Source organism: Muscardinus avellanarius, assembly GCF_963383645.1.
Source record: "Muscardinus avellanarius genome assembly, chromosome: 3".
NCBI lineage: Eukaryota > Metazoa > Chordata > Mammalia > Rodentia > Gliridae > Muscardinus > Muscardinus avellanarius.
The window spans coordinates 33783373-33810883 of NC_137788.1; the positions used below are offsets into that span (position 1 = coordinate 33783373).

A 27511-nucleotide genomic window follows, 5' to 3' on the forward strand; every position below is an offset into this window, starting at 1 on the left:
CGCATGCTGGCTTAGGAGACCCTGTTTCTAAATAAAAATATAAAATAGGTCTGGGAGTGTAGCCCGGAGGTAGAAGGGCTTCCAGGAACCCCAGTACCAAAAAAAAAAAAAAAAAAAAAAAAAAAAACTTTACAGGCCAGCCGTGGTGGCACGCACTTATAATTCCAGTACTTGGGAGGCTGAGACAGGAGGATCGCAGGTTCGTGGACAGCCTCAGCTACTTAGTGACGCCCTGTTTCAAAATAAAGAGTTAAAAAAAAATATTACTGGGGTGGAGCTGAGGTAGGATGCCCCTGGGCCAATACCAAGTTTCACATGTAAAAAAAAAACTTTTTTGGGGGTGTTAGAGATTGAATCCAGGACCTCACAGATAAAAAATATTTTTTTATAATTTTTTATAATTTTATAATATAATTGATAATTATCTGTATTCACAGTTTACAACACAGTGTTTGGTATATGCATGCACTGATTTTTGTGGTAATCAGGAGGCTCTCCAGTAGTAATCAGGGACTTTCCATACTCAGGAGTCCTTCTGTCTGTGTCCTGTCTCCGAATCAGAAAAACACCTCAGATGCCTGTGAGTATAAGTCACTTTCTCAGATTTCTTTTTGTGGCAGGAACATATATCAGTTGTGTATAAACTTATGCACAGTTTTAAGGAGAAATGTCACTGTTGGTGTACAGGAGTGAAAAGAGGAGAAATAAGAATTGATTCTAAAAAGAGCCATAGCCCGGAAGAATTTAAGTCATACTTGGAAATTTAGAGTTCAGCCAGGCGTGGTGGTGCACGCTTGTAATCCCCGCGCTTGGGAGGCGGAGACAGGAGGATCGCGCAGGTTTGAACCCAGCCGTGCTGGCTTAAGAGACCCCTGTTTCCAAAAAAAAAAAAAAAAAGGTCTGGGAGTGTAGCCCAGAAGTTAGAAGGGCTTCCAGGAACCCCAGTACCACCAAAAAAAAAAAAAAAGAAAGAAAAACAGAAATTTAGAGTTCAGTCAATGATGGGGGTTCAGTTACATGTCTTTGAATTGGACCTTGGCAGCATGCTCTTTTCAGGGGCAACCAAAAATTCCAACTAGGGCCTTGTCCAAACCTCCAGAAGTCTTCTGGGGATTAGAATTGAGCAATAAATGGCACAGGTTGGTTGATTTGGTAGTTCTTTATTTATTGCCAGAAGTATCATGTAAGTATACACTAGTCTCCAACCACTGCTGGGATAGACAGAAGGGAACACCTGGTATTCAATCCCAATTACTTTGGAGGCTGAGGCAGGAGGCTCACAAGCTTGAGGTCAGCCTGGGCAAGTTAGTAAGACTTTGTCTCAAAATAAAAATTAAAAAAAGAGCTGTTTTTATAAACATTAAAAATATATAAACATATTATACACATATAAAAATTTAAAAACAGCTGTAGGTCAGTTGTAGAGTGCTTCTGGGTTCATCCCAAGTACCTCAAAAATAAGAGTCAGAACCTGACCTACGGTAAATCCCTACCTACCAATAATAAACCAGGGAAGTAGCACTGATGTGGAGCTAAATTTACTCACAGTTAAGCAGTTTAATGAATTTTAGAAGTATAGTTGCTATTTTTTTATGTTGTTGTACTAGGATTGAACCCAGGGGCATCCGCAAGCTACACCTACCCGGTCCTATTTACTTTTTTTTTTTTTTTTTTTTTTAGTGGTACTGGGGTTCCTGGAAACCCTTCTATCTCTGGGCTACACTCCCAGACACACACACACACACACACACACACACACACACACACACACATATATATTTATTTTATTTATTTTTTTTAAACAGGGTCTCTTAAGCTAGCAAGGCTGGCTTCAAACCTGCACCATCCTTCTGTCTCCGCCTCCCAAGCGCGGGGATAACAAGCATGCGCCACCACGCCCGGCTACTTTTATTTTTTGGAAACAGGGTCTCACTAGGTTGATGACAGTTTCATTACTGTCATCTTCAAACCTGAGATCCTTTTTGTCTCAGCCTCCCATTACAAGTGTGAACCACCATCCCTGGTTTATAGTTGCTATCTTTAAGAAGTAGATTTTAGAGATAATCTCACCTAGGTATAGTAAGTGGACCCTCAGAGAAGTGAATTGACTGGCCCAGAGTCACATAGCTCATTAGTGCCGTAGTTTAACCCATGGCTGTAGGTCTGTGGATAACAGGCCAGGTAGATCACTTCAGATTATTCAAATGTGTTACCTAAAGAGTTGAGAACAAGTATTGGCTTTCCTAAGATTTCAAGAAAACGAGTAGCCAGCGCGTAGCGGAGCTGGGGAATGCTGCTGCACCCAGTGGTAGATGTGGCTGTGTTTTACGCCATGTCCCCCTGGCTGTGTTATTTATTGCTTTGGACCTCGGCTCCTTTCTGTATTCCTTTTTCTTTCTCAGGGGTATTTCATTTTGTGGCTCTCCCGTTTCCAGAATGAGCAGTCAAGGCAACTCCTTGTCTGTGAGCACTGCTAAGAACCGGAGAAAGATGAAGGCTGTCTCCTTCCTTCTCTTCCACTAGTCCTCGTCCTGCAGAGGAGCCTCACTAAGTAGCTAAGGCTGGCTACAAACCTGTGATCCTCCCGTCTCAGCTCCCAAGTGCTGGGATTACAAATACATGCCATCATGCTTGGCTTTAGTATTAACCTTTATTCCTTAATCTCAGAAATGTGTGTTTGCAAGCTGGGCGTGGTGGCACATGCTTGTAATCCCAGCTTTTGGGAGGCTGACACAGGAGGATCACCGTTGGAGGACAGGCTCAGCTACTTAGTGAGGCCCTTTGCAACTCAATGAGACCCTGTTTCAAAATAAAGAATAAAAAATAAGGCTGGGGGGTGTATTTTGGAGGTAAAATGCCCTGGGTTCCATGCCCAATATCACAAAAAAAAAAAAAAAAAGAAAAGAAAAGAAAGAGAGAAAGAAAGAAAAGAAAAGAAAAAATAAAAGGAAATGTGTGTTTGCCTCACCTCAAATTTAGAAAACCTGACTTTTTTTTTTGGTACTGGGGTTTGAATGTAGGAGTATTCTGCCACTGAGCTACACCCAGCCCTGTTTTATTTTGAAACAAGCTCTTGCTAAATTGTTGACCGCTTTGCTAAGTTGCTGAGCTGGCCTTGAACCTGCGATCCTCCTGTATCATCTTCCTAAGTACAAGGATTACAGGCATGCACCATCATGCCAAGTTTCTTATGTATGAATGTAGACAATCTCTCAAGCCCTCTCTCCTCTCTCTCTCTACTGGAGGTTGAACTTAAAGGCTTTCTACCTCCAAGTTATACCCCCAGGTCAATTTTATTTCTTATTTGGAAGCTGAGGCTGGTGTTTGAACCTGTGATCCTCCTATCTCAGCCTCCCAAGTACTGGGATTATAAACCTGTGCCACCACACCTGGCTGACAGTCTCTTTTTGACAAGTAGACGCAACGTTCTTGCAAGATGGCCCAGATGGAAGGGGACTTCTCTTGTAGAACATTCAGAGAGCAGAGATTGATTGAGCAAGCCCTTATTTTGGTCTCATGGTTCCTTAAAATGTTTGTACTTGCTGCATATTGTCATTCTAGAATAGGGAACTGGATGACTTCTCCTTTATATGGGTGGAAATAGGCTGGTAAACACACCTCTCGGCAGCCCTGAACTTCTCCAAGATCATACTAATGTTTCTGTGCATTCTTTGTAGTGAACCAGAAAATGGAAGTTTGTAAGTAGCACTGAGGCAATTGGCATTAGATTTGCTCTTAAGACAAATACTACTGCTTTTTACTTTGGCTTCCAAATTTTGTGGTTAATGACAGGCTAAGAAAAAAGAATTAACCTCTACTTTAAAATCAAAGTTTATTGAGTATCTTAGTAGGGATCACACTTAAACTAGTTTTTAATGCCAATCCCAAGCCCATTAAATGAATTTGATTCACTATTTTAGGTTCATCAATGCATAACAGCTTCATAAATCATCTCACTTTGCATTTTTAGAGCTTTTGATTGTTCATTAGGAAGGGACCTAAAAATTGCCTGCAAATCATCTGTAGAGCCGCAGGAGTAGAGGATCTAATGTGTATTGCTCACTCCGTTTACTATGCGGGTATCATTTCTTTACCAGCCCTGAGTGTTGATTGCCCAGCCTCTGGCCCTACCGGGATCTTACTATTTCTGAATGTGCTGCATTTGTTTTCACACAACCTTAATTGTTAGAAAATTCTCCCCCAGAGTGTGCTAAAATCAGCTTCCGCTCTTTGGTGCTTGTTCTGCCTTCGAAGCCTCACCAGAGTAAGCTCATGCCTCTTCTGTGTGATCACTTTGCCTTTGGGGTGGGAGAAAACGACTTCTTCATTTTGCAAAACAGAAAAAAGATCACACACTTGGGAGGCTGAGACAGGAGGATTGCAGGTTCAGGGCCAGCCTTAGCAAGTAGTGAGACTTTCATCAATTTGAGTGAAACCCCGTTTCAAAATAAAAAGAAAATAGGGTTGGGGCTGTAGCTCAGAGATAGAATGCCCCCAAGTTTAATCCTCAGCATCACAAAAGAAACAAACAAACTCTGCCTCCTTGCAATGCGCAGGGAGCAGAGCAGTGCCCAAGAATGGCAGGGACTTCACAGATCTGGTGTCAGCTCTTTTGACATTTATAGCTCAGAGGGAAAGAAAAGTTAAACAATTACACAGACATAATAAAATGTGGTATAAATTTGAAAGAAAAAGTCGAGGGCCAATGAAAGCTCATAACATTTAAAACATCTGTATATTTTAGTAACAGACTAAAGTCTATACAAATGAAATGGTATAATGTTTGGGATTTGCCTCAAAATAATTCAGAGATGCCAGATGTGGCGGCACATACTTGTAATCTCAGTACTTGGGAGGTTAAAACAGGAGGATTACATTTTTTTTTTCCCCCAGTACTGGGGATTTAACCCAGGGGTATTATTCTTTTTTTTTTGGCAGGTCTGGGGATGGAACCCAGGGACAGTCAACCTCCAAGCTACACCCCCTGTCCTATTTTTTATTCTTTATTTTGAAACAGGCTCTCAGTAAGTTGCAGAGGGCCTCACTGAGTAGCTGAGGTTGTTCACGAACTGTGATCCTCCAAGCTTCCTGAAGGCTGGGATTACAAACCAAGGGTGCGTCACCACCCTGGCTTCCTATTTTTAATTCTTATTCTTTATTTTGAAACAGTGTCTCATTAAGTTGAAGAGGGCCTCTCTAAGTAGTTGTGACTGGCTTTGAACCTGCCATCCTGTTTTACCCTCCCAAATACTGGGATTATAAACCTGCACCACCACACCCAGCTAGGATTATAGTTTAAGACCAGCCTCTGCAATTAGCAACACCCTGTTGTTGTTTTTTGTTTGTTTTGTTTTTTAGTGGTACTGAGGTTTGAACCCAGGAGCATTCTACCTCCAAGCTACACCCCCAGCCCTTTTTATGTTTTTGTTTTGAAACAGCGTCTTGCTAGGTTGCCGAGGCTCTCTCTATGTTTCTGAGGCTGTCCTAAAACCTGTAATCCTCCTCTCTCAGCCTTCCAAGTACTGGGATTGCAAGCATGCACTGCCATGCCCAGCTAGCGAAACCCTTAAAAAACAAAACAAAACACTGAAGGTTTGGGGGTGAGGGAAGGTGAGTAGGAAAAGCTGAAATAAGATTGGCAAGGAGTTGATGATTGCTGAAGCTGGCAGTTAATTATACTCTGCTTTTGTGCACCTGAAACTTTCCTTAATACAATGTAAAAAGCAAGAAAAAATGTGGAAGAGAGATTGTAATTTGGCACAGATTGGAGGCCAAGGAAAGGCTCTTCTGGGGAGGAAACATGTCAGCTGAGACCCTGGGGATGTATGGAAATCGGCCCAGCTACAAGTGGTGGATGTTGGTGGGGAAAGAGCTTTTCAGGCAGCGAGAGCAGCATGTACAGAGACCAGAAGCCCCAAGACGGGACATGTGGTGTCTGGAGGAAATGAAAGAAGGCTGGTGTCATAGGACTTGCGGGTCTGGGCATGACCCACTAATGTGGGCTACTCCTTTAAGACCTTGGAGACTATGTTAAGGATTTGCTTTTTAATCCCACTGGAACAGAAAGAAACCTTCCATAGAAGAGTTTTGTTGCTGAGAAAGGGTCTCACTAAGTTACCCAGGCTGGCCTCAAACTCCATCCTCCCGCTTCAGCCTCCCAAGCACCATAAAAGGGTTTTTGTTATTGTTGTTGTTGTTGTTGTTTGGTGGTACTGGGGTTCCTAGAAACCCTTCTACCTCCGTGCTACATTCCCAGACCTACTTTTATACTTTTTTATTTGGAAACAGGGTCTCTTAAGCCAGTGCACGCGGCTGGCTTCGAACCTGTGTGATCCTCCTGTTTCCACCTCCCAAACGCAGGAATTACAAACATACGCCACCACGCCCGGCTCATAGAAGGGTTTTAAACAAAAGAGTGACAAAGTGACCTTTGCTTTTTGAAGAGTTCAAGTGGGCTGTTTTGTGGAGATTGGTTTGGGTTTCTGCTTGGAGGAGACAAGAATATAAAATAAAAATGGAGAAACATTATGAGATTATTGTCCAGGTCCAAAAAAATCTGATGCCTTTAGATCAGGGAAATAGTGGTATAGATGGAGAAAAAAGATGCTGGTTTTGGTCTTGATCATGTGGGAGTTGAAGGAGAGACGGGTTTCAAAGATGATGCATAAATTTCTGACTGATCACTTGAATAAATTGGGGATAATTGATGAACATGGAGAAGAATGGAGGAAGAGCAGATTGTGTGGCACAAGATTTAGAGCTCAGTTTGAAATATGGTATTCAGAAAGTTTGGACCAATTTACACTTTTACCTCTATGTATAAGACTAACTCAGAAAGTTTATACTCAGAGGTTTGATCTATACAGATTTATGTTTTAGAGAGATTATTCTGGTAGAAGTCTAGAGACCAATTAGTCAGTCTTTAAGTTTTTCCCAAACAAAGATTTCTCATTTTTATAGTCTCTGTTTTGTATCCCTAGTATTCTGCAGATGGGGTACTTGGGAACCTAGGTACTCAATAAAACATGCTTACCTGGGCGTGGTGGTACACGCTTGTCATCCTAGTACTTGTGAGGCCCTCCCCAACTTAGTGAGATCCTGTTTCAAAATCAGGAATAAAATAGGTCTGGGGTGTAACTTGGAGGTAGAATGCCCCTAGGTTCCATCCCCAGGAACACAAAAATAAATAAATGAATAAATAAATAAATAAATAAATAAATAGTGCTAGGAGAATGAATGCTTATAGGCAAGAGAGATGAGGTCCAGGTAAAAACAGATTACAGAAGTTTCCAGAGTATACGCAACAGGGGTTGGATGGAAGATGGAAGAGATTTTTACTTTCTTCCCTCTCCATGTTGAGGAATTTTTCAAGTTCCATGCTGCTGGCAAGTTGGAATATACATAGATCAATTTCTGTTTGGTTTCTCCCAAACATTCATTTGTGTGAAACTCCATAGCTGAGAGGTCACTACTATTATCACGGTAGCTTGAAGCTGTCTGTAAGTCTAGTTTGCTCTGCTGAGCCCTCAAGACTGCAACTCTTCTGATCCTGGTAGTTCTAGGGAGGTAAAAGTTGTCGGGGCAAGGGAGGTCTGCAGCAGGGCGCCAGTCGTCGCTGCATATGTAAATGTTGTCCAGAAGTTGAGTGCGAATTGGATATTACATGCTTTCCAGTTTACTAATGGAGGCCTGGGCCCCAGCGAGACTTCAGAATGCCTGTACCTAGTCACTGGGCCAGTGTTGTTTCTACAGTTTTGGGTTCAGACTTTGCTTTCAGACTTGTTTTGGATAATGCCTCTCAGCATCTCTTTCCATTTCCAGTTTCAGAATATAAAATATATATATATATATATGATTTTTTTTCAGGTCTGGGGATGGAACCCAGAGGCATTGAACCTCCAAGCTACAGCCCCTGCCATATTTTTATTCTTTATTTTTGAAACCGGGTCTCACTGAGTTGCAGAGGGCCTCACTAAGTAGCTGAGGCTGTCTGCGCACCATGATCCTCTGGTCTCAGCCTCCCGTATGCTGGGATCACAAGCGTGCACCACCACGCCCGGCTCATCTTTTATATTTTTGTCTTGGTTGTCATGAGCAATTCGTAATGAACAGGTGGCTCATCTTTGCAAGTATACCAGATGTAGATAGCTGGGCTTGCAGCTTCAGTGCCACGCACTGTGAAATTCAAGCGCCCTCCACCACTCTGGCTGACAGCTCTGACCTTCTCCTTTTATGTGTGTGGTGGGGCACGCGTGGGCACCAGGGCAGGGTAGGGGTGAAGTGGAGAAAGGGAACCAGTGGGAATTAAGATAGTGCCTTTAGAAATACTGTTTTGAGGGAAATAAAGGAAGCTGCTTAAAATTTTATGTTTTCTAGAAGACTGATATTAGGTCATTCTGGGCATAAGTTTCCAAAGGGGGCAGTACTTCTCCCTGGGGGGGGGCTGCTGAAATGAAATACAGAGGAATAAACGGATGCAAACTTGTCACTGCATGTTTTTGTTTATTTGCTTAAAGATAGATTTCTAGAGAAGCACTGAGTACTTTTCTGAATATTTTTTCCGAATAAGCCAGATATTTTTGGGAACCTCTACATAACCACACATACATATATATCTATATATATTATAATAGCATGCTCTATACCTTAAATATAATATACATAATAAGATTTATTTTATTGTTTATTGACTTTTTTTGTGTGTGTGTGGTGCTGAGGATGAAATCCAGAGGCTTTCTACCTCCGGGCCACACTCCCAGACCTTTTTTATATTTTATTTGGAAACAGGGTCTCACTAAGTTGCTGAGGACCTCACTAAGTAGCTGAGGCTGGCTTCGAACCCGCGCGATCCTCCTGTCTCAGCCTCCCAAGCGCTGGGATTACAAGCGTGCGCCACCACGCCAGGATAAGATTTATTTTAAAATAAAGAAGAAATTAGGTCCAGAGTAAATTTCTTCTTTCTGATAAATTCAGTCAATTGTGTGTGCGTGTGTGTGTGTGTGTGTGTGTGTGTGTGTGTAATTGAACCCAGGGGTATTCTACCTCTGAGCTATGTCCCATGCTCTGTTTTAGTTTTTATTAGGAAATGGAGTCTCACTGAGTTTCTGAGGCTGATATCAAACCTGCAATCCTGTGTTAGCCTCCCAAGTACTAGGATGGCAGGCAGGTGCCCCATGCCTAACTCATGGCTGACTTTGTGTGTGTGTGTGTGTGTGTGTGTGTGTGTGTGTGTGCTCGTGTGGTACTGGGGATTGAACCCAGGGACATTCTACCTCTGAACTACACCACCAGCCCTATTTTATTTTTATTTTGAAATAGGGCTTTGCTCGGTTGATGAGTCTCACTATTTATCTGAGGCTGTCCTGGAACCTGCGACCTTCCTGTTTCAGCCTCCCAAGTACTGGGATTACAGGCATGCAACACCACGCCCAGCTCATCGCCGCTAACTTTTAGGGAGCATTTTTTATTTCTTTGTTAGTAAACAAATATATTTCACTATCTTATCATGAGTTATAGACCCTAGAATCTAGAACATAGGAAAAATGCCAAAGAAACATGAAATATTAACTTTTGGTCCCATTTTAAATCTTACATAACTAAGATCTTATCACAGTTCTGAAAACTGTTACCAAAAATAAATACACAGCATCCTAAGATGCCTCATTCACATTTGTTCAGGTTTTTCATTTTGCATTTGTAGAACACCCCACTACCTGAAACAAGATAATAGCAATAGGAAGGCATTATGATAAAACTTCAGGCAGAGAACACCACCTGGTGGTGACAAGAAGGGTTTGAGCCTTCGGCCTTTGTACTGTTTGCCATAGAAAAGGAATGCTATTTTTGTAAAAAAAAAAAAAAAAAAAAAAAAATTACATTGTTGTTGGGTGTGGTGGTGTGTAATCCCAGTATTTGGGAGGCTGAGACAGGAGGATACCAAGTTTGAGGGGAGCCTCAGCAATTTAGCGAGACCCAGTTTAAAAAAATAAAAAATAAGCCGGGCCTGGTGGCACACACCTGTAAGTCTAGTACTTAAGAGGCTGAGACAGGAGGATTGTAGGTTCAGGGTCAATCTCAGCAACTTAGTGAGACTCTGTTGCAAAATAAAAATAAGATAGGGTGTATAGCTTGGAGGTAGAATGCCCCTGGATTTAATCTTTGGTACCAAAAAATAAAAAGGGCTAGAGGTATTGCTCAATGGTAGAACGTCCCTGGGTTCAGTCCCCAGTACCACAAACAAACAGACAAACAAATTTATAGATGATAATTGTGGATTCAGATTTTAAGAATAATTTTTGACAAGCATTCTAGCAGTTTTTCATTAAAGGAATATGCGTGTCAAACCTCACAGGCTAGTCAAATAATCGTCAGTGTCCTCCAGAAATGACGTCTTGTTCCACACACAGGTCTCAGTCTGTGTAGGAAATCAATTCGTGTCTTCACTTTTTTTTTTTCTTTCACTTCTGAGGATTGAGCCCAGGGGCATTCTACCTCTGAGCTACACCCCCAGCCCTATTTTATTTTATTTGGAAACAGCATCTCGCTACATTAGTGAGTCTCCCCACTTCCAACGGCTGTTCTCAAAACAGCGGTCCTCCTGGCTCAGCCTCCCAAGTACTGGGATCGCAGGCATGCACCACCCCCTGCGTGCGCCACCCTGCCTGGCTGGCTTTTCACTTCTTTATTGTAACCTCTGCTTTTAAAATCATGCTTATTTAGCCGGGTGTGGTGGCGCACGCTTGTAATCCCCACGCTTGTGAGGTTGAGACAGGAGGATCACGCAGGTTCGAAGCCTGCCTCAGCAACTTAGTGAGACCCTGTTTCCAAATAAAATATAAAATGGGTCTAGGAGTATAGCCCAGAGGTAGAAAGCCTCTGGGTTCCACCCCCAGTACCACCACCACCACCCCAAAAAAAAAATCCTGCTTATTTTACAGAGTTAATTTCTGTTGAATAATGGAGAAGAAACAATTTTAGATTTTTCCATTAAGTCTTTGGCTAGTGTCATATAAAAGTAAGTCACATTTTTCTCTGCATAAAAATTATGAAGAGGAGTTTGAGATTTTTCCAGAGTGATTATTAGGGTGAGCAAAGTTGGCAGGGGAACTGAGATTCTGTAACCGTTTATTAAAATTCATATCTGAGATTTCTTTTTTGTTTCAGTAAGCATCTGAATGATTGCATTATTTGGCCGGTTTGAATCTAGATAATTCTGTAGCTGGGTAAAGTAGGGCCATCGGCCCAAGGATCCTATTAAGTTAATGTGGATGCATATTTTATAGGCGTGCAGGGGAGGAGAGGATAAACAACGTTTTTTATTTCAAGTTGAGCCTTGGCCTGGCATGCTGCGTCTATATCTTTTTTCCTGGTAGGAAAACTGAATCTAGGCACGCCACCTTGCAAAGTCTGGGGCGGACTGTTCATGTGAGGTGCTGGGCTAAACAGAATGTGCCATGGCACTGTTCTCCTGGGGTTTTTCTTTATATAAGTAATTCTGTATTTCAACACACACCAGTGTTGAAAACTGTTCCATGTATAAGTGCCCATGTATTATATAATTTAATTGGTATTAGATGTCCAGAATTGGCAGATTCATAGAGGCAAAAGTAACTGCTCACCAGGGGCTGGGAGATAGGGATTGGGAATAGAGGGGAGTGCCTGCTAACAGGTTTGAGATTTCTTTTGGGTGATGGAAATGTTCTGGAATTCGATCGTGGGTGATCATTGCATAACTATGTGAACATATACTAAAAGCCATCATAATATACACTTAAAAATTATGCTAAAATTTTTGACCAGATGTGGTGCCACACTCTGATAATTCCAGTACTTGGGAGGCTGAGACAGGAGGATCGCAGGTTCGCAGCCAGCCTCAGCCACTTAGCAAGGCTCTTTGCAACTTAGAGAGACCCTGTTTCAAAATAATAAAATAAAATAGAGCTGAAGGTGTTGCTCAGAGGTAAAATGGCCTTTGGGTTCAATCCCCAGTATGAGGGGGGAGGGGGAGGGGAAGAGAGAGGTGAGAGGATTCTTTCTCTTGAAAGAATTGTTGCTTGGTAATCTAAATGTCACAGCTTGGGCCATGAATATTGTTGTAATTTGTACTTGACTATTCTGTTCCTAACTTTCACAGGGCCGCGATGGGCCTCCTGGAACATTGGTGTATTTATCTGCATTCGATGTGCAGGAATCCACAGGAATCTGGGAGTGCACATATCCAGGGTAAAATCAGTTAACCTCGACCAGTGGACTCAAGAACAGATTCAGGTATTTAAACAATCTAAGGGGGAGGAGAAAGGGAAAGAGAGAGAGGTAGTTCCAGGTGAATTTCGGTCAGGCTGGGCACACAGGTGAAAAGAAGGGAAGATTTAATTAATACTCTATAAAATTCCTGTACCTTACTAGAGAGTTTATTTATTTATTTATTTTTGATACAGGGGATTGAACTCAGGAGCATTCTACCTCTGAGCTATATCCCTAGCCCTATTTTATTTTTTGTTTTGAAAACAGGGTCTTGCTTGGTTGATGAGAGTCTCACTACTTGCTGAGGTTGTCCTCGAACCTGCAATACTCCTGTCTCAGCCGCTCAAGTACTAGGATTACAGGTGTGCGCCCACCAGACCTGGTTGAGTTTTTGTTGTTGTTGTTTTTTGTTTGTTTGTTTGGGTTTTTTTTTTTTTTTTTGGTGGTACTGGGGTTCCTGGAAACCCTTCTACCTCCAGGTTACACTCCCAGACCTATTTTATATTTTTATTTGGAAACAGGGTCTCTTAAAACCAGTGAGGCTGGCTTTGAGCCTGCGCCATCCTCCTGTCTCCACCTCCCAAACGCAGGGATTACAAGTGTGCACCACCATGCCCAGCCTTGGTTGAGATTTTTTTTTTTTTTTTTTTTGCGGGTCTGGAGATGGAACGTAGGGGCATTCGACCTCCGAGCTACACCCCCTGCCCTAATTTTGATTTTTTATTTTGAAACCGGATCTCACTGAGTTGCAGAGGGCCTCACTAAGTAGCTGAGGCTGTTCGCGAACCGCGACCCTCTGATCTCAGCCTCCCAAATGCTGGGATTACAAGCGTGAGCCACAATGCCCAGCTGGTTGAGATTTTTTAATCTTTATATTTAAATACCAGTTACTCTAGACCAACATGGTAGGTCAAGACAAGAGGATCACAGGTTTGAAACTAGCAGTGCAACTTTGTACCCAGTACCAGTAACCAGTACCCCCCACCACAATATGTATATGTATATATGTATATACACACTTACGCGCGCACACACACATATGTATATATTATCAGTTCTACTTATACTTTTTTTCCAAACACTGTTCATTGTCTAAGACCTCATGTGCCCTTGAAGGCATTAAGAAGGATCTTTGGATTATTTTCTAAAACGTTTCACATGTACAGATCTAACATTTGTAGTTTTTTTTGTTTTGTTTTGTTTATTTGTTTGTATGGGGTTTTTTTTTTTGTTTGTTTTGTTTTTTTGGTACCGGGGATTGAATCCAGGGCAGTCTAACTCTGAGCCAGACCCCCAGCCTTTTATTTTTTATTTTAAAACAGGATCTTGCCAAGTTGCTGAGGCTGTCCTTGAACCTGTCATCCTCCTGTCTCAGCCTCCCAAGTACTGTGATTACAGGCGCATGTCATCACACCTGGCAAAATTATTCTTAATTAGAAAAATGGCTTTAAAACTACTTTAGAGCGTACTTACAGATTCATTAAAGGTATAAAATGATGAGTTGCATTTTTTAGTTTTACTTTTCTGTATCTTATGAAGGAAATTACATATCATGGAGGTGTCTGGCAATCTGAAAATTTACAAAGCTGTTGGAAATTTTTCCTCAAGTATTAAGGGTTTTATTTTATTTTATTTATTTTTTTTTGGTGGTACTGGGATTCCTGGAAGCCCTTCTGCCTCCAGGATACACTCCCACTGGCTACACTCCCAGACCTCTTTTTTAACTTTTTTATGTGGAAACAGGGTCTCTTAAGCCAGCGAGGCTGGCTCCGAACCAGCGCCATCCTCCTGTCTCTGCCCCCCAAGCGCGGGGATTACAAGCGTGCGCCACCACGCCCGGCTTAAGGGTTCTATTTTAAAAGCCTAATGGGAAACACATTTACTGGTACTAGAGCTGAATATTTTAATTAACAGCATAAGCTCACAATTGTAATAGCCATTATTATCTGCCAAGTAGACATTTTGATCACTAGCTATACATCTTCGAATTTTAAATGAAATCTTGAATTATTACTGAATTAAATGTGTCTTGGCAGACACAGCTTTCATAAAAGGAACCCATGGAGAGAGGAAAGAATTCGGGGGGCAAGTGATTGGGAATTCCTAGTAGGGTAGAAAGAATCGTGCTTTGGAAAACAGAGCACACAAGTTCAAATCTTGGTTCTGGCACTCCTGTGTTTCCTATGTTGGTTCTTCAGTTGTACAATGGAAGAGTTGTATGAGAAGTTTTTCTTTCCTGATCTGAAATTTTATATTCTACATTTTCTTTGATTGCAGTGCATGCAAGAGATGGGAAATGGAAAGGCAAACCGACTTTATGAAGCATACCTTCCTGAGACATTTCGGCGACCTCAGATAGACCCGTATCTTTTTTGGAGCAACTTAGAAGGATGAGTGGTGTTTTGATGTTTGGAGAGAAGCAGACAAGACTCAAGGCCTGGGATCTGACAGGGCCCCATCTCTATGCTGATTGATGAAAGGCCTGGGATTTCCTCTCTCTTGGCAACCAAGACATAGAAGAAAATACACATAAGCTGGGTGTGGTGGCCCACACCTATAACTCCAGTATTTAGGAACCTGAGACAGGAGAATCACAGGTTTGAGGCCAGCCACAGCAGCTTAGTCAGGCCTCTGCAATTTAGTGAGACCTTGTGTCAAAATAAAAAATAAAATAGGGTTGGTGGCATAGCTAAGAGGTAGAATACCTCTGGGTTTAATACACACACACACACACACACACACACACACACACACACACACACACACACAGGAAAAAAGCCAGGTATTGTGGCACACGCTTGTAATCCCAGTACCTGGGAGACTGAGACAGGAGGATCGCAGGTTTGCAGCCAGCCCTAGTGAGGTTCTCTGCAACTTAGCGAGGCCCTATTTCAAAATAAAGAATAAAATAGTACAAGGGATATAATTCAGAGGTAGAATGCCCCTGGGTTCAACTTACTGATGTGGCATTGTTGTTTGGTAAGGATCACGTGAGGAAGACTCAGAAATTAAGATGAGTGATTTCATTCTGAATTCTTCCAGTGACATATCCACTAGTTTCTCTTTTGAGTTTCTGAAACTATTATTTCATAAAAAGAATAGTTTATTTTGCTCTGTTCATCCCTGGCTGTCAGCAAAACTATTATTTATTTTTATTGCCTTCTTATGTCTTGTGTGCCAAAAATAACTTTCGTTGACCAGTTTATCAGTAATGTTCTTCATCCATCCCCATGACAAGGAACAGCCTCTGAACCTAAAACCAAACCCCATTAAGGTGGTCCTCATAAAAATATAAATTGTAGACCATCACTTTAGAGTTTGCTTTTAGGTGATTGTGGATAGAACTGATTAAATACAAATTTGGGGCCCTGTGGACCCATTGATCAAAATCTGGCAGTGAGGACAAGAGCTTATACACACATACACACACACACATACACACACATACATTATGATAGTTTACACACACACACACACACACACACACACACACACACACACACAATTCTGATCCTGGAGATTAAACCTAGGAGCATTCTACCTCCAAACTATAACCCCAGTACTTTTTTATTTTTGTTTTGAAACAGGATCTCACTAAGTTGCTGAGGCTGATCTCAAACCTACAATCTGCCTTTTTTAGCCTCCCAAGTACTGGAATTAGAAGCATGCACTGCATGCCCAGCTAAGAGTTTATATTTTTGAAAGACACTTAGTTGCCTTTGCTTGAGGTCTGTTGATCTCAGGGGTTTAAAATAGGTAATTGACTGCTCTCTCTGTATCCGAGAGCAGCCACAGATACCTCTGAAGTCAGAAGGTTAATTCTACTTTCTACTGTCCTCATTCTAAAGAGAAACCACAGGAAATAATGCTTCCCTGAGATAACAATGAAGGAGGAATTTCAAGATTTTGGTCGGGTCAGGTGCAGTGGCGCACACCTCTAATCCCAGTACTTGGGAGACTGAAACAGGAGGATTGCAGATTTGGAGCCAGTCTCAGCATTTTATCGAGGCCCACTGCAACTTAATGAGACCCTGCTTCAAAAAAAAAAAATAGGGCTTAGGGTGTACCTCAGAGGTAGAACACCCCTGGGCTCAACTCCCAGTACCGAAAGAATCGATAGAAAAGCTTTTGGTGAGGGAAAGTGCACGTGAAGAGGCATGAGCCGGGAGACCAGGTGGGAGGGAAGGAGGACAGTGCTCCGTGGGGTATGCGTTGACCTCTTCTACGTTCTTCCTGTTGGAGAGACTTATTGGAATCATCCTTAATAAGCTTGTGCAGAGCCGTTGAGGGATTTATTCGAGATAAATACGAGAAGAAGAAATACATGGACCGAAGTCTGGACATCAATGCCTTTCGGGTTGGTTGTTAATCTTTCAAGCTTTGTTCAAAATAAGTTCTTTGCTCATTAAGCAGGTAGGAAAGAATCTGAAGAACTGCTACCAAAATCCTCCAAACCATCACTTAAAAAACGCAAAAGTAGGCCAGGCGTGGCGGCGCACGCTTGAAATCCCTGCGCTTGGGAGGCGGAGACAGGAGGATCCAGGTTCACAGCCAGCCTCAGCTACTGAGTGAAGCCCTCTGCAACTCAGTGAGAACCTGCTTCAAAATAAAGAATAAAAAGTTCTTAAGGGCTGGGGTGTAGCCCGGAGGTAGAATGGCCCCTGGGTTCAACCCCCAGCACCACAAGAAAAAAAAATGCAAAAGTGTGCAGGGCGTGGTGACACACACCTGTGCTCCCAGTACTCGGGAGGCTGAGACAGGAGGATCCCAGGTTCGAGGACAGCCTCAGCAACTTAATGAGACCCTCAACAATGTGGTGAGTCTTTGTTTCGAACCAAAAATAAAAATGGCTGGGGGTATAGCTTGGAGGTAAGATGCCCCACGAGTTTAATCTCCACTACTAAAAAAAAAAAATCAAAAGTAGGAAAAAGCCAGTTATCGAGTTAAGATTATTGGATATCTTGGAACAGTTTGTGTGTTGTATTTTATTTTGTAAACAGTTTGTTTGTGTAGTGTATTTTATTTTATTTATTTTTTGTGTGTGATACTGGGGGTGGAACCCAGGGGCTTTTCTACCTCCGGGCTATACTCCCAGACCTGTTTTATACTTTATTTGGAAACAGGGTTTCACTAAGTTGCTGAGAGCCTCACTAAGTAGCTGAGGCTGGCTTCGAACCTGTGCGATCCTCCTGTCTCAGCCTCCCAAGCGCGGGGATTACAAGCGTGCGCCACCACACCTGGCCTGTGTATGTGTATGTATATACAAAAAAAAAATCAGTATATATGTTCACACATACTTTTTTTTGGTAATTGAAGTCAAATAGAAGCAGGTGTGATTAAATCACCAGTTTCCTTCAGTTTGATCAATCAACATAGACTTCCCCCATTACTTGCTGATGACCAGTGTGTGGGTGGACTGATTACCAGTGGGGACCTTCCTTATCCCTGAGAAGGATCTCAGATCGAGAAGGATCTTGACTACCCATTGCCAAGTATACGTTCTATCCTAGGTGCGGTTAGAATCTGAAATACAGATAATTAGACAAGTGTAACTAACACACAGGAGGAAATACAACATGGTTTCTGGGAGAAGAAAATATGTCTGACTAATGGCAACTAATAAGTATGACTATTTAGAGCCTTAAACAGCCTTTGATGGTTCTACAATTAATTATCTTAGGAATAACTATTTAGCTATAAAAATATGGAGTACAGAATTCTCCAGTTCTAGCACAGTTTCTCTCTCTGTCTCTCTCCTTCTCTCATGTGTCATGTAGTATGTATGAGTGTGTGTGAGTGTGTGTGTGTGCGAGTGTATGAGTGTGTGAGAGTGTGTGTGTGTGCGATGTATGAGTGTGTATGTGAGTGTATGAGTGTGTGTGTGTGTATCTTCTGTTCTAGTTACTTATTTTAATTGATTAGATAGTAGCCAGTGAAGTCACTAAGTTTGCACAGGGCCCTCTAAGCCCTTCCAGGCAATTAAAAGTTAAGCTAATTGGAATCAGCCTGAGATTGGTCTTTGGAAACTATGCGAAAGAGATATTAACTGGTAGGTGAATTTCAACACAAGCAAGTAAGTACAGGTATTCCATAGAGCTGGGGGAAAATAATTCCTCCCCAAGTTCATATGAAAGACGCTTCACAGTCATTCAGAAAAAAAGACTTATCACTTATTCATAACTGTTCCAAGAAAGAATTAACCCAGTGTATAGCTACAGCTTGGATGGCATCATCAAAAAGGGGTTAGAAACAAAGCACATGCATTTCTTTTTATCTGTAGAGAACTACAGTGTGCCTGCCAAGCTCTGTTCATTGTGCCTGAAATATAAAATCAGATGAGGTCAGAAAAGGGTATTGGAAGTAATGCAGAGGGTGGAGGAGGAGGGAGACTTGCTGCATGGAGACTGTAGTTCAGGTGTTCATGATTACATGGGTGGTGTACCACACCCACAAAACAAGCCTTTGACTTACTGGATATTTTCTCTTGGGAAGGAAATACCTCCTGTTTACCAAAAAATATATTTAAAATTTTTTATTTGATATACTTAATTTTTAATGTTTTTATGAAAAATTTCATGCAACAATTAGTATTTGCTAAGTCAAAACTTTTCATTTCAAACCAAAAGAAAGTGGCTTGTTTGTTTATTTTTGTGGTACTGAGGATTGAAGCCAGGGGCCTTCTACCTTTGAGCTACACTCCCAGCCCTATTTTATTTTATTATTTTTTTTTTCTTTTTGCAGTACTAGGGATGGAACCCAAGGACATTCTACCCTTGAGCTATATCCTTACCCCTATTTTTTATTCTTTATTTTGAAACAGAGTCTCCCTAAGTTGTGGAGGGCCTCACTAAGTAGCTGAGGCTGGCTGTGAACCTGTGATCCTCCTGTCTCAGCCTCCAAGCACTGAGATTACAAGTGTGTGCCCCCATTCCTAGTTTAGTAACTCTTTTAAACGCCACTTTCTGGCTAGGCATGGTGCTGCATACTTGTAATCCCAGTATGTGGGAGGCTGAGACAGGAGAATTGTAGGTTCACAGCTAGTCTCAGCTACTTAGTGAGGCCCTCCACAACTTAGTGAGACTCTGTTTCAAAATAAAGAATAAAAAGTAGGGCTGGGGGTGTAGCTCAAAGGTAGAATTCCCCTGGGTTTCACCCCCATTACCTCAAAAATAATATTTAATGTATTTATATACTTATTGTGGTTTTGAGTGTTGAATCCAGGGGCATTCTACTTCTGAGCTATACTCCCAGCCCTATTTGATTTTTTTTTGCTTGGAAACAGGGTCTCACTAGGTTGCTGAGACCCTTACTTTGTTGCTGAGGTGGGTTACGAACCTGGGATCCTACTTCTAAGTCTTCCAAGTACTGGTATTGCAGGCACATGCCACCATTGCCTGGCTTATAATATTTTATTTTTATATACTTTTTGGTTTTAAACAGGTGACTCATATAGGTCACCCTAAAAAGGATACTATAATCTTTTTTTTCTTTCTAACTCCCTGATTTTTTCTTGCCTTATTCCTTTAGTTTTTCTAATCTTTAATCTTTAAGGTTTGTTTTCTGATTTTTCTTTATTTTCATGCATTTATTGGTACAGTGTAATTATACATCATAATGAGATTCAAAGTGATACAAACGTGTCTGCACAGTCGCTTAGTGTATTTTCCTCCCTACACCCACCCTACCCTTTTGTTTTCTGATTTTTTAAAAAGGCGATGAATATTAAGAGGACCTGTAATTGAATTGATAAAATCAGAAAGGATATAGCTAAGATGAAGATAATCTTATGTAGCAGTACACCAAGAGGAGGTGTAGCCCCTCAAAGTGTATGCAAGTTAAATTTGGGGCAGAAATGGGCAGCAAACTGAAGCCTCAGTAGACGGGCCGACTGTAAGCTTCAAGAGCCCTTAGTGGGTCAGACAGACCTGCAGGACAGGTGCTCAGAGTGTTTGGGGAAGGCCCGGCCAGCACTGAGGCCGCTGCAGAAGAGGATGGCCTCCGGCCCCACACCAAGACATGCTCCCAAGTCTGTCGGACTCCTGCAGCAGGATCGTTAGAGACTTTCGGTGTCCCTTTTGGATATTTGGGGTTATAACTATCTATTGAATTATGAGTCACCATGGGGCCTGTGTTCATTGTCTGATTAAATCTTTTTTAGAAAGAGAAAGATGACAAGTGGAAAAGAGGGAGTGAGCCAGTTCCAGAGAAAAAACTGGAACCTGTTGTTTTTGAGAAAGTGAAAATGGTAAGTGGGAGCGCTCGCCCCGTGTGGACGATCCGGTGTGGCATGTTCGGGGGAGGGCAGCGGCCTCACGATGCGGGTGGGCTTGAAGCCACCCTGCACGGTTGCACCTGGGTCTGAAAGGATCTCCATTTAGATCAGATTTCTGCTTCTTTCCCATTGCTTGTTGCTGAAATATGCCCTGAAACACTTCTCTTTGGGGCCAGATGGGAGCTTGGGAGCTGCATCTGTCCTAAGCAGGAGGCACATTCCACCCCCAGATCATGCAACTGCATGGGACCGAGCAGGCGCTATCTCCGCACCATCCTTCTCTTGCTAGACCACCTATATGCCATTTCCTTTTTAATTTAGCCAGGCCACACGAATTCTACTCTATTAGTAGGTGTTCCAATAAAAGAGCTTGGAATCTTGGGAGAGAGGACTTTTTACTGTCGGTATCATGATCAAGAATCACACTATCTGGGGACAGTCTGGTGATAGTGGCAGCGTGGATTTGGTCATCTTTAACTGATCTCCTTTTGGTGTTAAAGGTTTTCTAACCACTGGGAGATTTGTTGGCACCTGATTCTTTTTTTGTGTATGTGTGTGGTGCTGGGGATTGAACCCTGGGACATTCTACCTCTCTGCTATACCCCAAGCCCTGTTTTATTTTAGGTTTTTGGAAACAGGGGCTCACTAAGTTGCTGAGACTGTTGCTGAGTAGCTGAGGCTGGCTTCAAACCTGCGATCCTACTGTCTCAGCCTCCCAAGCACCGGGATTACAGGTGTGCACCACCACCCCCAGTAGCACCTGACTCTTGTACCATCAGATACCTTTATCCTTGATTTTTTTCCTGGGACCAAAAATTGCTGTTTTTGTTGAGTCCCCTGCCCAGTGGTTGTCTGAGTTTCAGAAAAATCTGTGTCTCCAGAAAGCTAAACAAGCACAGACAGTATCTTTAACACTTTAGGTTCCATTTACGCACTCACACGACCTAGCACGCTCTGAGTTTTGTTTCTGTGGTGATTCTCTTTGAATAATAGCAACCAGACTACAAGAATGCCTGTGGCTTTGCAGTGCAGAGGGGGAAATATTTAAAAACACCTGCTTTTTTCTTTTCTCTTTCCCGCTCTCTTTTTTTTTTTTTTTTTTTGGTGGTACTGTGATTCCTGGAAGCCCTTCTACCTCCGGGCTACACTCCCAGACCTATTTTATATTTTTTTTATTTGGAAACAGGGTCTCTTAAGCCAGCGAGTCTGGCTCTGAACCAGCGCGATCCTCCTGTCTCCGCCTCCCAAGCGCGGAGATTACAAGCGTGCACTACCACGCCCGGTTTGCTTTGTTCTTTTCTTTTTTTTTTTTTTTTTGGTGGTACTGGGGTTCCTGGAAGCCCTTCTACCTCCGGGCTACACTCCCAGACCTATTTTTTATACTTTTTTATTTGGAAACAGGGTCTCTTAAGCCAGCGCGCGCGGCTGGCTTCGAACCTGCGCAATCCTCCTGTCTCCGCCTCCCAAGCGCGGGGATTACAAGCGTGCGCCACCACGCCCGGCAGCCGGCTTGCTTTTTTCTTTTAATAACATATTTTCACCTTAGCCACAGAAAAAAGAAGACCCACAGCTACCTCGGAAAAGCTCCCCCAAATCTACAGCACCTGTCATGGATTTGCTGGGCCTTGGTAAGAGTTAAACTTGTCAGTTTTCATATTCTTACACATCTTGATGGGTTCTCATGGTCCTGGGAAGACTGGCAGAAATGGGACTTTGGTGTGCGCCTTCCTCACTAAGATTGCTCTGTCCTGTCCTTCCTGTTATGGTTTCCATTGGAGCACTTGCTGCTGGAAGGTGCTTACCAGCAGGTCTTTGCAGAGCACCAGCACAGTGTAGTGGTTAGGAGCACAGCCTTAGCCAGGCACAGTGGTGTACACCTGTAATCCCCGTACTTTTGAGGCTGAGACAGGAGAATCACAGGTTCGTGGCCAGCCTCAGAAACTTAGTGAGGCCCTCTGCAACTTAGTGGGATCCTGTTTCAAAATAAAAAATAGGGAAACCAGGCATGGTGGCACACAGTTGTAATTCCAGTACTTGGGAGGCTGAGACAGGAGGATTGTAGGTTTGTGGCCAGCCTGAACAACTTAGGCTCTCTGCAACTTAGTGAGACTCTGTTTCAAAATACAAGAATAAAATAGGTGTGGGGTTATACCTTGAAGGCAGAATGCTCCTGGGTTCAATCCCTAGCACCACAAAAACAAAATAACATCATCAACAACAAAAAGAACCCAGCTTTTGGATCTGGAGTCCCAGCTGTTTCCCTCTTTGACCTTGAGTAGTGATTTCTGAATACTGTTTTGTTTTTTTAATCAATGCAGTAAGTATGCTAAGAGTCTCTACTTGGAAGGATTAAGTGCCATGACGCCTCTCAAGTTCCCAGCCCCGTGCCTGGCACATGCTGAGCACTCAATAAAGTGTTTGAAATTTCCCTTTGCCGCTGCCCTGTGCTCTGCGTGCTGCCCTCACCCCTGTATTTTTCAGGCATAACCAGTTACTGAGATGGCCCGTTCCCTTATGACCCTTGGCAATCCCAAGCTAGTGGTTTGCTCCTTTCAGGGAGAAGCCTGTTCTCCACCTTCACAGGTCTGATGCTGTACTTGGTCTCAGTCCACTGCCATTGACGTAGGCTGCTGGCCATTAAGGGTTCTAATTTCTGTACCTTTCATTCCTCTCTGAAATGGATCCTACACACCTTGCCCTTCAGAGAACCAGAAGGGAGCCAGCCAGCCCCACAGCTGTGGTGCTGATGTAGCCTGCAGGCCTGGGCTGCTTCTGCCCGGTGGCCTGATAGATGGGCTCCCCGAAGCTCTCCGGGTGTGTGTGGTGAGCCTCTGTTGAGCAGTCCTGTCCAAGCTAAGTGGCTCCAGAACTAGATTTCCAGGTCCATGATGGAACATATGGGCTTTCGCCATCCACTTTTGTGCAGAATAGAAGGAAGGTGTGGTCTTAATGGGCAGTACTATATCTTAACTTCAACCTCTGTTTCCAGATGCTCCTGTGGCCTGCTCCATTGCAAACAGTAAGACCAGCAATACCCTAGAGAAGGATTTAGATCTTTTGGCCTCTGTTCCATCCCCTTCTTCCTCAGTGTCCAGAAAGGTGAGTCTTCTGGGATTCATAGGATTTAAGGACATTCTGGAAAGGGTGATAACTTAGTCATGGAACCAAGTGATACTTCATGGTGAAACTGGACTTTGGTTTTCTTGATTCTTCCCTTGATACTGTGTCATTGCTATGACAGTCTAAGATTATTATCTATGCCATTTTGTCTTCTGCTCAGAAAGAGTGGTCCTTTATCACGGTTTCTCTATCATATGGTGCAGGCTGATACTTTGTGCTGGTTCTTCATCCTAAATTCCTGCCAAGGTGTTGCAGGTCTGAAGATGTTAACATTATGGCTGCCATGTATGAAATGCCTGCTGTGTGCCAGCAGCAGTGCCAGGAGTTTGATGTATCTCATTTTATATATTTCACCAAAAATTTCAAGTCTTCACCAGAATCCCCCCCAAATGGATATTTTACAGATGAGGAAACATTAGTTTCAGAAAAGTTTTGTGACTAGCCTCTAGTTGTATAATCAGTAAATGTCTACACTGGGATCTAAATCCAGTTCTCTGCCATATCATTTATAGGTTCATTTGTTTGTTTGTTCTTAGCAAATCATATTGTTTTGCTAAAGAACACAGAGTTATACCAAAGCTTAACACTGATGTGCTTTCAGATATTTTTATGGTGAAAAATGTTTGGAAGGTATTAATTTGACATGAGCCATGAATTCTTGTTTTGCATTTCTGGGGGTTGAACTCAGGGCCTCATGCATGCTAGGCAAGAACTCTAACATCAAATTACATCCCCAGCCCTTTTTTTTTTTCTTCTTCTTTTTTTTTTTTTTTTTTTTTTTTTTTTTTTGGTGGTACTGGGGGTGGAACTCTGGGCTATACTCCCAAAACTATTTTATATTTTATTTGGAACAGGGTCTCACTAAGTTGCTGAGAGCCTCACTAAGTAGCTGAGGCTGGCTTCGAACCTGTGCGATCCTCCTGTCTCAGCCTCCCAAGCTCTGGGATTACAAATGTGCACCACCACACCTGGCCCCCAGCCCCTTTTAAATCATATTTGAGACAGGGTCTGAGTAAGTTGCCGAGGCTAGCCTTAAACTTGTGATTTTCCTGCCTCTGCCTCCCAAGTACTGGGATTACAAGCATGCGCCACCATGGCTCTGAGCCATGAATTCTTACTGTAGATGCTGGAAGCAGGAGTTGTGAGAAGTCCTTAAAGGGGCCCTCGTGAGGACTCTCCACCTCTCCCCTTGCCCTCTATGCTCTAAGGTTGTAGGTTCCATGCCAACCGCAGGAAGCGCCGGCTCTGTTCCTGAAAACCTGAACCTATTTCCGGAGCCAGGGAGCAAGTCAGAAGAAACAGGCAAGAAACAGCTCTCTAAGGACTCTATTCTTTCACTCTATGGATCCCAGGCTCCTCAGATGCCCGCCCAAGGTAGAGTCCATGGGGTCATGGCCATGGGCCAGGGAGAGACAGGAGGCCATACATGTGGGAATTCTTTGTTGTGTCAGGAGACAGTTACTTGGAGGGCTGGGGCACCATACACCAAACAAGTCTGAAATCGGGCATTACTGGTGAAGCCACAAAGTATTAGCAGAGAGATTCCACCCTCCCCCCTTTGGCTGAAGATTAAACCCAGAGGCATTCTACCTCCAAGCTATACCTCCAACCCCTTTTTTATTATTTATTTATTTTTAATATTTATTTATTTATTTATTCATTCATTCATTCATTTATTTTTTGCAGTACCGGGGATGGAACTCAGGGGCATTTTACCTTTGAGCTACACCCCTAGCCCTATTTTTTACTCTATTTTGAAACAGGGTCTCACTGAGTAGCTGAGGCTGACTGCAAACCTTCAGTCCTCTGTCTCAGCCTCCCAAGTACTGGGATTACAAGCATGCACAACAACCACGCCCGGCATAGTTCTGACAAATTTGAATTGGAAAACAGTAGCCAGTGAGAGTTTGAGCTACTTCTATGTCCTTTCCTCTTTAAGACAGTGATATGTGTGTTTTCTTGGCAGCGATGTTCATGGCTCCTGCTCAGATGGCATATCCCACAGCCTACCCCAGCTTCCCTGGGGTTACGCCTCCTAACAGCATCATGGGGAGCATGATGCCCCCGCCAGTGGGCATGGTAGCTCAGCCAGGAGCTTCTGGAATGGTCGCCCCCATGGCCATGCCTGCAGGCTACGTGGGTGGCATTCAGGCTCCCATGATGGGTGTGCCGAATGGGATGATGGCCGCCCAGCAGGCCGGCTACATGGCAGGCATGGCGGCCGTGCCCCAGACAGTGTATGGGGTCCAGCCAGCTCAGCAGCTACAGTGGAACCTCACGCAGGTAAGCCATCCCTTTACCTGGGACACACTTCCTCAAGCTGTCTTGCTCTGTGCCTTTCCTGTCTCTCTAAGTCCTTTCCATGTAGATGAGATAATGCCAGAGACTTGCTTTTCTTTTTCTATCTTTCTTTCTTTTCTTTTTCTTTTTTTGGTTCTGGGGATTGAACCCAGGGGCATTCTACCTCTAAGCTACGCCTCCAGCTGTATTTTATTCTTTATTTTGAAACAGGGTCTTTCTAAGTTGCAGAGGGCCTCACAGTTAGCTGAGACTGGCTGAGAGCCTGCAATCGTCCTGTCTCAGCTTCCCAAGTACTGGGATCACAGACTTGGGCCACCGTACCCAGCTCAGATGTCAGTCTTTTAATCCAGCTCATAAAGAGGCCCTTCTAGCCGGACGTGATGGCGCACGCTTATAATCCCAGCATTGGGGAGGCTGAGACAGGAGGATTGCAGTTCACGGACAGCCTCAGCTACTTAGTGAGGCCCTTTGTAACTCAGTGAGACCCTGTTTCAAAATAAAAGACTAAAAAATAGGGCTGGGGTACTCAGAGGTAGAATGTCCCTGGGTGCAATCCCCAGTACAGCCACACACACAAAAAAAGGTCTGGTTTCTTTTTCCCCCTCTGCACACTGGTGTGCATAAGTGCACAGTTGCTGCTCTCTGCTGGAGTTGCGTGAGGAGCACTGGTGTGGGGGCTTTTTCGTGGCCAGTTACAAGTAGGCTCCTGTGGTTAGGGTGAGGAACTGGAAAGGAAGAGAAGAGCTTCTCATGCGTTTCTGCTAACTAGGTCTAAGATCCCTTTCCCCTCCCTGAGCATTAGTCTCCACCGACATCGCCTGCCTGAATGGTCCTTCAGTACCGGGTCTTGTTTCCTTGAAGCAAAGGTTCAGGCCACTGGTGCACTTCAACAGTTTCTCTCTGCAGGCAGAGGACTCCTACCCTGCCTCTGGCTTGGTCTGAAGGTCTCCTCTCTCCCTTCCCTCAGATGACCCAGCAGATGGCGGGGATGAACTTCTACGGAGCCAACGGCATGATGAGCTATGGACAGTCAATGAGCGGGGGAAATGGACAGGCAGCCAATCAGACGCTCAGTCCCCAGATGTGGAAATAAAAGCGCAACACCTGTATGGCAGCCACGCTCCTCAGCCCTTGCTCCCCCTGTCTTCTTTCCCCAACTCTCCACTCCTGTCCCCTCTTCCTACCTCTCTGTTTGGTGTAGAAGTTGCTCAATAAGTCGTGTGGGGTTTGGCATCCGCCCAACCCAGCCACTTCCCAGACACGCAGGCCTCTCTGTTGCTTTATGTAGTTCATGTCTCCTCGCCATCCCGACCTCCCCAGCCACAGCCCGCATCCTCTCCTGGCACCAGCACCTTAGAGACTGTTGGCAGAAGGCACTTGAACTGCGGGGAAGACGTGCACCTCGTCCGGAGCCTTCCCTTGAGGTCGAGCCTCCCATCAGACCCTCAGAAGGTCTGCGGGCGTTGTGTTCAGCAGAAGGGAGGGTGTAGAGATCCTTCTACACGTGTTACCGAGCGGTTGCTAAGTGTTTAAATTGTGGATTTAAGGGAGAGCCATCATGTTCCCATGCCTTGT

The 27511-nt window shown here is 43.5% G+C and overlaps 1 protein-coding gene across 1 annotated transcript in view; it reads left to right on the forward strand.

Annotated features, from left to right (window-relative positions):
* The window catches only part of SMAP2 (small ArfGAP2), a gene marked incomplete at both ends in the record, with an annotated part of 49841 nt that extends 22812 nt beyond the window's left edge, over nucleotides 1-27029 (forward strand). The window contains 9 exons of the mRNA XM_080691164.1: nucleotides 12134-12267; nucleotides 14521-14606; nucleotides 16522-16600; nucleotides 20402-20488; nucleotides 22062-22143; nucleotides 23505-23614; nucleotides 24844-25009; nucleotides 25602-25918; nucleotides 26904-27029. Coding sequence (XP_080547290.1) covers nucleotides 12134-12267; nucleotides 14521-14606; nucleotides 16522-16600; nucleotides 20402-20488; nucleotides 22062-22143; nucleotides 23505-23614; nucleotides 24844-25009; nucleotides 25602-25918; nucleotides 26904-27029 — 1187 coding nt within the window. The remainder of the gene's footprint in view (nucleotides 1-12133; nucleotides 12268-14520; nucleotides 14607-16521; nucleotides 16601-20401; nucleotides 20489-22061; nucleotides 22144-23504; nucleotides 23615-24843; nucleotides 25010-25601; nucleotides 25919-26903) is intronic.
* Between the last annotated feature and the right edge of the window lie 482 nt (nucleotides 27030-27511).